Genomic DNA, 12,703 nt, shown 5'->3' with positions numbered 1-12,703 from the left:
ATAATTCAGACATGATAGAAAATTTTAAAAACATTATTTTAATTTCTTTTACAATTCTCCTCAAATTCTGCGTAACTGCAAAAAAAAAAAAAAAAAACTGTTGTTTTTTTACAGAAACAATTGTGTTCATACATAAACACTGTTACATAAATACATTGGACTTTAAACAATTCTTTCATAGATGAGAGATGTATAATCATCAATGAAAATAAAAAGTTTTTATTGTGTAATTACCCTAATAATACAAAGATATATCATGAACACATCATTTAGATGATCAATATGCTGGGGTATCGATTAAGTGGGGCCTTCTCTGTGTCTCTGGGTTATCTTCTGTATGATGTCTGAGTTTTTCTGCATGTTTCATCTTGGGCCAAGCTTCAGTGAGGCCTTGTTGGCAGATATGTTCTTCTTGCCATGATGGTGCTTCCCCTTCAGATTTTGTTTTGGAGCTTTTTTCAAGTAAAAATTAAGCTGCAAGAAAAAAAATAAAAAATAAAAAAAACATTCATGTTTTTGTTGCCCAACTTAATCTCTTCTGAAATGTTTTAACCCAGAGACCCACCTGGATAGCTTCAGCTGGTCCCACTGTCACTGTATTGGATGAGGAAAGGTAACCTGGAGCAGAGGCTTTCATTGTGTATGTTCCTGGCAGCAGAAGTCTGAAATAGTCGCCATCCACACCTGGAGGAAACCCAATGTTTTAAAGGTTATTTCACATCGTAATTTACGGATATACTGTTCAGAATTGCAAACATCTGTCATGATCCTGCCCTTTGTAGACATTTTGGTTCTGTTTAAGTTTCCTCTTGAGTTTTCATAAATTTTTTTATTTATTTCATTCTGTGTTTTCTAGGTAATTGGTTTCTTTTCCATTTTGTGTCATTGTAGTTGTTGTCTAGTTACATTTAGGCAGTTTTGTGTTTTGTGCCCTCTTGTGCCAGTCTCCTTTCCCCTAGCTCCCTTCTAGTTCCTTCTATCCACATCTGCTCTCAGTTAGCTGATTATCTCAGTCTTTGTTCTGTCTTATATATATACTCTTCCTGTGTGGTTCTTCAGTGCTGGATTCTCTTCCTTGCTTTGCTCCTCATATGTATTTCTTCCTGGCATCTCCTGTTTTTGATTTCTAGTTTATTGTTCCAGGGGGAGACCCAGGACATGCTGGAGGGACTATGTTTCTCGGCCGGCCTGGGAGCGCATTGGGATTTCCCCGGAGGAGCTGGCCCAAGTGGCTGGGGAGAGGGACGTCTGGGTCTCCCTACTGAAGCTGCTACACCCACGACCCGACCCCGGATAAGCGGAAGAAAATAGATGGATGGATGTTCCTGGATTTTTGTTTCTGTTCCCATCTACATTGCATTAAATCTACCACAACTCATCTCTGTCTCCTGATCTCTGCATTTGGGCTCTCACCTAACTTCAACCAAACCTGACAACATCTGGTTTAAGGAATCAAAAACAAATCAAACTTTTAAGTGAGAACAGCACAAAACATCAATAATGATCCAGAACTTTAAGCTGATTTATAGGACAATCAACAAACACATCTCATTTTAATTTTAGTAACACATAATATGTCCCCAGGGGCATAGAGAATAACCTAAACTACAGAACAAGAATTATATATATATTTTTGTATGATAAAAATATAGTCATAGAAGATTACTTAAACCCATTATAAGGACATACAGTAGATGCCATGTTGAACTGTCAATTTTCTTAATGAGAGATGATCGTACAAAACAACTTTGCATCTTCTCTAACCCACAATAGGATCAGGATAAAACTTTCAGCCGATTTAATAGCCCAACAGCTACTTGGCTTAATGTACTCAGTTAATTTGTATGGAAATGCCCTGCTTTATATTGCCTTCAACAGGCTCCTAGCATAAATCTGGATGTTTTAAAAACTGTCTTGGAAAAAGAAAGAGTAAATGATTGTCAACTCCCTCTTAACAGTTCTAAACCTGGTGCAAGGCACCAGCAACACCAGAGGTTCCACAGCATGATGCAGTCATCAGCATGACTCTAGTTTTCAAATAGTAAATCATTGTCTCCATGAGGCTCTTCTACAGAATATTTCTGTCTTTCTTGGTGGATGATATAAATTTAGCTTGAAGATGTTGATCTGATGTGTGATGCGGTTCGCTTTGGTCTAATTGTTCAGTTGACATCAAAATGCCTTCTCTTTGGACAATATAACTTCATTAATCTATGTGATAACAAACTTGATTGTCTCTTTAACTGTTCCAGAATACTTTAAATAATTCCATTTAATCTGAGGATGGCAGTTGGGTCAGGTAGTTGCATTTGAGAACAACAGGTCGAACAGGATAACCCCAGGCAATAATCCCTGGTATGCCAACATTAAACATCTGGAATTACACAGACTATTTACTATAATAAATGTGTTTGCTATATTTCAAAGCCAGACCTTGACAATAAACCTGGAATTATAAATTGACTTTACTAGTTCTGTTTGGAACAACTGTTCAGAATTAATCCTAAACCAAGGCAGAGCCTTCTTGACTAATGTGCACCTGGCTAGAGGACTTCTAAACAAATATTAGTGAAGGAGTAAACCTGTATTTGAGGCTATACATATAACTTTGATTGTTGTAAAAAAATTCTCATCTGTACACCTAATTATTACCTGCATCAACAAAGACCTAAAATATTCAATCATTCATGATCATATTGAGTGTATTTAGACCTCTGGCCAGCACAGTATTTAGACTGGATTTCTTTTGAGAATTGCACTTCTAAATTTGTCCAGCAGATGGAGTAGCCTTTCAGGAACAGAGTGCTCTTGTTTTCAATTTAAAAACAACTTAATGTAGCTGTTATTTTAAAAGTCACTTATAAAGTAACCTCCTTTAGCAACAGTATTTATTCAAACGCCTATTTATGCAACATAGACTGTATTCTATATGTGCAAGTGTTTCTTTTTTATGTTGTGTAAATATCTCAATTACTTAAGAAATGTTTACTGAATGGTAAAGAAAATTTAATTTCTCTTTTGCCTCTGGATATAAAAGATCAAACAAATTACCCTTAAGATTAACTAAAAAGAAAGGAAAATAACCAAACTTACATGCACATTAGTAAGTATCTCAAAGCAAAGGCATTAGGATACACAGATGCTGTATATTAAGTCTGATTTTAGCAGGTTTCTATAAAGATGAAACAAAGAGCAGTCTTACCAGTTGTAACATCATGGTTGATTCCAGCAACAGAGATCTCAGCTTTACTGATTGGGTTGTTGTTCTCATCATAAACCATGCCCTTTATCCCATGATGCACCTAAAAACAGGCACATTGTACTGAACAAATTTAAAGGAAAAAGAAAGTTTCTGTGGTTTGAATCATCTAAAAACATAATGGAAAGTATTTTACAGCTGTTAACCAGCATTCAAATAAAGTCATAGAGTCACATATTACATTTCAAACAAACTTTCCAAAACAATAAACTTTCTGCAGACTCTGGGACCTTTAGTCTCTGGTTTCCCTACTAGCCACAATGAAAGTATTTTTCAGACTTCCTGCCCATTTATGTTCATCATAGTAAATTAGGAGCACATTTCCTCTTAAACCAAACCACAAAATTCATTGGGAGGCAAATTTCTCAGAAACTCAAGCCCCAAATTTAGAAAGTGAGTGCATTCTTATAATTTAGTGACAAAATTCAAACCTGTTCCAGGTATGAAATCAATGCTTCTCGGTTGCCGAGCCATTCTCTGGGCAGCGCCGACTCTGGGGGAAACTTGTCACAGCTCAGCTCTAGAGTGATCTCAAAGCAGTTGGTATAAAGGTAGTTGAAGTCCTGCATGCCTAAAAGATAAAGATATTAATATTGTTAAATTTCAAAAGATAAATTTGCTTTTAAAGTTTAACGTTTAACTTACAAACAATATATAATATGTGAGGCCCACGAACATTTTTCTCAGTTCTTTCTTTTTTCATACTAAATGTTTGAGATTGTAAAGCCAATGTTAAAATAAGGTAGCAAGGAGATCAATAAATAAAAAAATAATTTTTCAAAGGATGTTTCCTTTAATTTATTGGAAAGCAATGAAGACAGACCAACATAGCTCTACAGAAATCCTTGGAAGAAAAGTAACTGTGATTACAAATATTTCTCTGGCTCATTTTCACTATCATCATCCAGGCCTAAGTCCTACGGACCTCTTGAATCAAAGTGCAATCTGTCTGACAGCATAAGGAAAATTAAAATGCCTCATAAAGTAAAGTAAAAGTCAAGAAGAGACACAAAACAAACTCATTGAGATCTATCAGTCTGGAAATTTTACTGAGTCGTAATTATAAATAAATTATCACTCATCTCTGGATGATGTAAACATAAAACAGGTTAAAATTGGAAGGCAACTGAAGATGTTTCAATTCCTGTTCCCTCTGGATAGGTGTTAAAACATCTTCAGAAAAAAAAGACAGTCTGGATGCCTTTGATTTAAGCCTATTTTGTGGTTACCGGGTCATTTTTAAAGCTTAAGGACTCTAAAGAACCAGAGAGGAAGCGATTATGTACAAATAGAGAAAACGTGGAACTGTGGTGAACCTTCCCAGGACTGACTGGTTCACCAAACCGACTTAACGTTAAATCAGTGGCTTATCCAGAACGTCACAAAGGAATCCAGAAGATCAAAAGAAGTCAAGAACTACCCCTTATACAGTAATCTGCCTTTTATCCCAGTGCAATCCATCCTAGCATGTTTAACAGTTTATGGTTTTATCCTTCTATCCTTGTTGATGTCTTTGATTATTGTTAATTGTGGAAATTGTGCTGAGATGTAGACTATGTTCTGAAAGCCTTTGGCTGCTGCTGTGATATAAATTTCCCCTTGCGAGACAATAAAGATTTTAACTGAACTCCAAGCTTCACTTACCTTCTTTAAGATATTTATTTTGGTTTAACAATAAAAAAGATTGTTAAAAAATGGCCTCTGTGGAGGCGTTCCCCAAAAAAGACAAATACTAATTGTTGGAGTTGTCACATTTGATTAGTTGTAGGCAAAAGGTGAAAGTACCGCATCCCTCTGTAGCTGGAGCCATGAATAATGTGTAATTTCCATTACTTCTTTGTGCATGGTAGCACGATAAGGCTAATATAAAAATACACTACTAAAAAAAATTAAAGGAACACTTTGTAATCATAGTATAGCACCAAGTTAATTAAACTTCTGGGGTATTGATTTGGTCAGGTAAGTAGCAGAGGGGGTTGTTAAGTTGTTGTTCAGTTTCAGCTGCTTTGGTGTTAATGAAATTAACAACGGGTGCACTAGAGGGGCAACAACGAGACGACCATCAAAACAGGAATGATTTTACAGGTGGAGGCCACTGACATTTTTTCCCTTTCTCATCTTTTCTGACTCTTTTTCACCAGTTTTGCATTTGGCTAGGGTCACTGTCACTACTGTTAGCATGAGGCACTACCTGGACCCTACAGAGGTTGCACAGGCAGTCCAACTCCTCCAGGATGGCACATCAATACGTGCCATTGCCAGAAGGTTTGCTGTGTCTCCCAGCACTATCTCAAGAGCATGGAGGAGATTCCAGGAGACAGGCAGTTACTCCAGGAGAGCTGGACAGGGCCGTAGAAGGTCTACAACCCATCAGCAGGACCGGTATCTGCTTCTTTGTGCATGGAGGAGCAGGAGGAGCACTGCCACTACATTTTGTAGGGCACTGTGCTACAAAATGACCTCCAGCAGGCCACTGGTGTGAAAGTCTCTGACCAAACAATCAGAAACAGATTTCACGAGGGTGGCCTGGGGGCCCGGCTCACTGCCTGGCATCGTGGAGCTCGATTGGCATTTACCACAGAACGCAGGAATTGACAAGTCCGCCACTGGCTCCCTGTGCTTTTCGCAGATGAGAGCAGGTTCACACTGAGTACATGTGACAGACGTGAAAGGGTCTGGAGAAGCCGTGGAGAACGTTATGTCAGAGATGGGAAATGTGGAGTCAACAAGTCATCTCCATGTCATGTATTTGTTCTACCCACCCACGGAAGCATGTGAGTCCAATCTTCACCGTGAATCAACCTGTGCAGATTGGACTCATCTGGTTAATTGGCTGGGTAGATTAAACACATGACATGGAGATTACTTGTTGACTCCACATTTCCCATCTCCACATTATGATGCCTGTAACATCATTCAGCATGACCGGTTTGGTGGTGGGTCAGTGATGGTCTGGGGAGGCATATCCATGAAGGGACGCACAGACCTATACAGGGTAGACAGCTGCACCCTGACTGCCATTAGGTATCAGGATGAAATCCTTGCACCCATTGTCAGACCCTATGCTGGCGCAGTGGGTCCTGGGTTCCTCCTGGTGCACGACAATGCCCGGCCTCATGTGGCGAGTGTATGCAGGCAGTTCCTGGAGGATGGAGGAAATGATACCATTGATTGGCCCTCACGCTCGCCTGACCTAAATCCAATAGAACACCTTTGAGACATCATGTTTCCATCCATCCAACGCCACCAGGTTGCACCTTAGACTGTCCAGGAGCTCGGTGATGCCCTGATCCAGATCTGGGAGGAGATACCCCAGGACGCCATCCGTCGTCTCATTAGGAGCATGCCCCAATGTTGTCAGGCATGCATACACAAGTGAGTTGCTGCAATGAAATTTTAGTAAAATGGTCTGGCCTGCCGCATCATTTTTCCGCTGTAATTTTTGGGGTGTCTTTGAATTCAACCCTCTGTAAGTTGATAATTATCATATACATGAAAGGATGTGGCATCCTTTTGTTCCTAACACATAAACTCAGTCCATATCAGTATGAATAAACGGCATGATTCTTTTCACCATTGAGATCTGATGTGTTTTCAAAGTGTTCCTTTAATTTTTTGACCAGTGTATATGCTTTACATTAAACACTACTTTGGAATTTAAAACACAAAAACTCCAAGTGTGATACATTAGGTCAATAAAAAACAAGAAATTGTTNCACCAGTTTTGCATTTGGCTAGGGTCACTGTCACTACTGTTAGCATGAGGCACTACCTGGACCCTACAGAGGTTGCACAGGCAGTCCAACTCCTCTAGGATGGCACATCAATACGTGACATTGCCAGAAGGTTTGCTGTGTCTCCCAGCACAATCGCAAGAGCATGGAGGATATTCCAGGAGATTACTCCAGGAGAGCTGGACAGGGCCGTAGAAGGTCTACAACCCATCAGCAGGACCGGTATCTGCACCTTTGTGCAAGGAGGAGCAGGAGGAGCACTGCCAGAGCCCTACAAAATGACCTCCAGCAGACCACTGGTGCGAAAGTCTCTGACGAAACAATCAGAAACAGATTTCATGAGGGTGGCCTGAGGGCCTGGCTCACTGCCTGGCATCGTGGAGCTTGATTGGCATTTACCACAGAACGCCGGAATTGGCAAGTCCGCCACTGGCGCCCTGTGCTTTTCACAGATGAGAGCAGGTTCACCCTGAGCACATGTGACAGACGTGAAAGGGTCTGGAGAAGCTGTGGAGAAGGTTATATCAGAGATGGGAAATGTGGAGTCAACAAGTCATCTCCATGTCATGTATTTGTTCTACCCACCCACTGAAGCAGGTGAGTCCAATCTTCACCGTGAATTAACCTGTGCAGATTGGACTCATCTGGTTAATTGGCTGGGTAGATTAAACACATGACATGGAGATTACTTGTTGACTCCACATTTCCCATCTCCACGTTATGCTGCCTATAACATCGTTCAGCATGACCGGTTTGGTGGTGGGTCAGTGATGGTCTGGGGAGGCATATCCATGAAGGAATGCAGATACCTATACAGGCTAGACAACGGCACCCTGACTGCCATTAGGTATCAGGATGAAATCCTTGCACCCATTGTCAGACCCTATGCTGGTGCAGTGGGTCCTGGGTTCCTCCTGGTGCACGACAATGCCCGGCCTCATGTGGCGAGTGTATGCAGGCAGTTCCTGGAGGATGGAGGAATTGATACCGTTGATTGGCCCCAATGTTGTCAGGCATGCATACACACCTACATGCATGCATACAAATTACTGAATACCATTTTGAGTTGCAACAATGAAATTTTAGTAAAATGGACTAGCCTGCCGCATCATTTTTTCCGCTGTCATTTTTTTTGAGCAGTGTATATGCTTTACATTAAACACTACTTTGGAATTTAAAACACAAAAACTCCAAGTGTGATANGGAATTTAAAACACAAAAACTCCAAGTGTGATACATTAGGTCAATAAAAAACAAGAAATTGTTGCAGAGAATTTATGAGAAAGAAGGGACTTTTCAGACCATTAAAGTCAACTACAGTTATAGAGGATATATATATATATGTATAAATTTATCTTCGATTCCATGACTCCGTTATGTTTTTGCTTGAAGTTATCAATCATACGGTCAGACTTTCATGCCGACCCATGCCTGTAAACTGTTCAGTGACAGTTACTAGAGAAAACTGATGCCCGTTGATGCAAATCAGAACAGTCAAATCCTTTCTTTCTAAATAGCAGCAGAAAAAAAATTCTTATTGATTTGAAATGCTTGTGTGGCAACAAATGCAAAAAAATATATAAATAATAAAAATAATTTGTAAGCAGCCACATACTTCTTTGCAGAGCTGGGTTTGTTTTAATTTCTCTATTTAAGCTTTTGAAAGCCACTTCTTGTTCCTTTTGAAGTCTGTGATGAAGCTCATACATTCAAGGCAAGGCTTAGAAGGGAACAGTTCAAAAGTAACTTCACAGACCATGACACAACACTTGGAGCAAAGTGACTTGTCAAATTAAACATAACATAGTCTTGCTAAATGAGACTGCGGCTGGTTTTATCCTATTCAAAAGCTCGTATGACCCAACTGTAAAGCTCTGCAGGTTCACATTCCAAAGAAACACCAGACACCCCAGGCTACAACTTACAACATCAAAGAGGTGGGTAATGTTATGGCTACAGTATGGATCAACTGAATAAACATGAAACGCTAAAGGTCTCATCTAAAGAAAGTAAGCAATATGATTACAATCACGGTTCTTCCAGCATAACTGACTGTTTTCTTTTATGGCACCAAACTTGAACTTGGTTTCAAATGGAAATTATAGCTGTATAGCTCAACTGTTCAAAAGCATTGTAGATTAAATGACCTGTTCTTATGCCTCAGTACAGTTTATATGCATGCATAAATATCTGATTATATTTGTCATTAGTCTTTCTATGTCTGAGCAGAAGCAAACAACAAAAGAGAGTGTTTGAGCAAATCAAATGAAACTGCATATAAAACACTTTCCAACACAAGTGGATCTTAGATTACAAAAATAATAACAAATATAGAAAATAAAATAAAACAATGAGAATGGGTCAAAAAACAAACAAAAACAAAATTTAAAAAGAAATTCTGTCCCCTGTACCGTTGGACCTGAGGAATCTCTTTTTGGATAATAAGGTTTGGTAAAGGGCAGCTGAGCTTGTATGAACTTGTTAGGCCAGAACCAAAGCTTTAAATATAATAATTTATTAAACAGGAAGACAACTCCTCTGCAAACCAGAGGAGGAAAGACAACAAGCAGCAGGTTTTTTGGGGGATCAGCTGAAATCTCTCAGAGTAAAGGTGGAGAAACCTGCAAAAAGCTGCTCAGATAAAGCTAATAATGCCAAGATGGAACAAACATGTGAATAAGTTTCTTTGCATCATCCTGAAAAAGATTTTTCTCACTTTAGTAATGTAGTTAAGATGACGAAAAAGCTTTAGAAATTGCTTTATTTGTGAAGTAGAAGAAGATCTGGAACAGAAACATTTGAAATCACTAAACCGAATAAAGCATTGCTGCTTTATGTGCATCATGCTTTGAAGCAAACACAACAAAGCTTTACAAAAGTAATTATACCACATATTTCTCCGATGACTTTGATTCAAAAGAGAAAGAAAGCCTAGTTTTATCATTTAATTTCAGGGCCTGCCCATACTTGCCTTCCTTCTGCTGCTCATTCTATCCCTTTGTACAGCTGAAAGTTGTAAAATTGATACAATATTATTTCTGGTCATTACTTCAAAATGTTTGTAAACCGCTAACCACAACACTCCACACATAGAGGTTACACATTTTATTGCCTTTAATCACAGCCTGATGTCTTTTAAATAAATAACGTAAAACAAAAAAGAAGAAGAAGTTTAACGTTACACTCCTGGAACATTACAGGATGGACGACCCAAATAGACTAAAGTTTAAAAGGTTTAAAACCAGATAATGATGAGTCAGTCAAAGTGATAATCTATCAAACTTTTCTTTGCTGAGTCAGAAAAAAAGCTTAAAAAGGATTGTGTCATGCTGCAAAGCAATGACCAAAGGTCCACGAGCAATCTTTAGGAAAACAATGAATAAAAAAAAAAAAACAGGAAACAAGCAAATAATCCATGGCAGAAAAGACACACATGGATTAAAAACTATCATCTGGCAAATTATTGCTAAAAAATAAGAGAATGCATATTTAAGAGCTTACCAACAAGAGAAGAAATATATAAAAAGGGTTTATTCATGTCTGGGAGTGAAGGTTTGGTTACCTTTGGACAGAGAGTACCAGCTGGCTCCATTGGTGATCCCTTCGTTAAAGAAGTCTCCACAGTTCCAGCCTTTGTGCATCCAGCTGTGAGCGTACGAGTAGGTCCGAGCCAACTGCCATCACAAACAAATGCATGTGCTCTTCATCATTCACACGTTTAAATGAATAGATAACAGTGAGACCATGTCAGATGTGCAACATCTGGAAGGAACTTTTAACCAGCTGCACACCTGCCTGAAGATTTTGTCATCTGGGGTGGCTGCGTATGTGGTCCTCCCTCGAATGCGGGGGTCTCTCGACCTGTCGAAGGGATAATTGGCAACCACTGCTCCTCCGTGGAGATTGGCCGATAAGATGAAGTTGTAGTTTTGCATCCATTTTATAACGGCCAGAGTCTCGGGTTCGACCTATGAAGGGAAAGTATAAAAGAGATGCTGAGGCTTGGAACACAATGAGAAGTGCAAGTTAATGCAAAAACAAGGTGAAAGTACTTTTAATATATATTTACTAAATTTCTAAAACAATAAATTGCAAAACTGCATATGATGCTCCAGCTTTACCAACACAGAGAATGATGAAAAAAAAGAGGTGCATTATAATTTAGCCACCTTGATTCGCTGCTTTGTAGATGTATACATCTTTCTCTACTATACATATAAAATAATACAAAATATATAATCAGCTTTCCCAAAGCATGATGCTTCTAACTATGTTTAAATCTATTGCAAATAGATTTAAATGTCTTATTTTGGAGTCATTTGACAAGAGCTTCTTTTTTTTTTGGTTGAGATTTTATGGCACTAGTGGCTCGTTTACCTTGACAGTAGGATGACAGGAAAGGGGGTACGAGAGGGGGACAGACATGCGGCAAAGTACCACAGGTAGGATTCAAACCCGGGTCAGTCGCATCGAGGACTAAGGCCTCCCTACATGGGTCGTGCGCGCTAATCACTGCGCCAACCTGCACGCCCCAAGAGCTTCTTAAAACTGGGGTGTCCAAACATTGTTTATTGCTAGCTGGAAACAAGATTTCTCATGGCTCTCTGTCATCCATTTCTTCTTCCCACTTTTCAAAAAAGCTTAGATTTATTAAGTGCATCTTTGTGTCTTGTTTTTCTTCCATTTCATAATTATACACTTCTTTTCTATTTTTCTTTTGGTATTTAATTGAATCTTGTGGTTGGATCATGACAAAGTCATATGTTTATGCTCTTTAAAAATACTTTAGCAGAAACAGTATTGATGGTAATTAAAATAACCGGTTATCGATGCAGCAGAACATGTTGCAGAACAGACACAGCATTTGGTAGACAAAATGAATCCTCTGAAAAATTAAACATGCTTTCAAAAAGCCTTAGGATATAAGAAACCTTTAAAAAAGTCTAGAAACCTTTAAAAAAGTCTACACCAAAAAACATTTTTATTAATAAAGAAATGGGAGTTAACAATTTCAGCTTCTCCAAGTTCTTTGGGATCTCTAATGCAAAAGATTAAAGCTCAACCTTGAGCTTCTATTTATTTTCCAGACTAGTGGAAAACATAGCTGTTCTCTCCCAGCCCTGCATCATGTAATCGCTCTTTTTGGGAACAGCCTGTAGAACAATAAACACAGTCTGCCGCCCTGTTACTACTGACCTTGAACACATTAGATGTAACCAAGCAGGATGACTTAAACGTATCTGTGAACCTTTAGTGATGTCAGTACATCATATAAAGTAGAAGTTGTCAACAAACTGATGGACCTCGACTTTAGGAAAGAGGCTGTGACCCACAGAATAACAATGGCTCAGTTCACATTACACACTGAATCCCAGTCAGTCAGTCAGTCTGCTTCACTGCTTTAGTCTATTTTATCTTCCTGTCCTACCCTCGAGTCACAATCATTCATAGTTATCACACATCTACAGTTGACATAGTGTTCATGTCTGTATGCAATGAAGCCCTTTTATTAATAGATTTAACTGTCAGAAATGTTGTTATAAAAATTGTGACAAGACTCAAAGTTATATGGTTTTAAATTGACAAAATATTATAAAAAACAGTAATAAAGTGGCAACCTATCCAAAAATGGATGGATGGATGGATGGATGGATGGATGGATGGATGGATGGATGGATGGATGGATGGATGGATGGATGGATGGATGGAT

At 38.9% G+C, this 12,703-nt stretch overlaps 1 protein-coding gene across 1 annotated transcript in view; it reads right to left on the bottom strand.

Moving 5' to 3' along the window:
• Positions 1-318: 318 nt before the first annotated feature.
• Positions 319-12,703, bottom strand: part of cpn1 (carboxypeptidase N subunit 1) — a 20,883-nt gene continuing 8,498 nt past the window's right edge. Inside the window, exons 4-9 of the mRNA XM_015390509.1 lie at positions 10,785-10,961; positions 10,556-10,667; positions 3,691-3,830; positions 3,203-3,302; positions 566-684; positions 319-474 (exon numbers count right to left, since the gene is read on the bottom strand). Of these exons, the coding sequence (XP_015245995.1) occupies positions 364-474; positions 566-684; positions 3,203-3,302; positions 3,691-3,830; positions 10,556-10,667; positions 10,785-10,961 (759 nt within the window). The 3' untranslated portion in view covers positions 319-363. The remainder of the gene's footprint in view (positions 475-565; positions 685-3,202; positions 3,303-3,690; positions 3,831-10,555; positions 10,668-10,784; positions 10,962-12,703) is intronic.

This window comes from Cyprinodon variegatus, unplaced genomic scaffold, assembly GCF_000732505.1.
Source record: "Cyprinodon variegatus isolate N-32 unplaced genomic scaffold, C_variegatus-1.0 Scaffold502, whole genome shotgun sequence".
Taxonomy (NCBI): Eukaryota; Metazoa; Chordata; class Actinopteri; order Cyprinodontiformes; family Cyprinodontidae; genus Cyprinodon; species Cyprinodon variegatus.
Note: the sequence above shows the minus strand (reverse complement) of the source record. Positions and strands in the feature narration are given on the sequence as shown.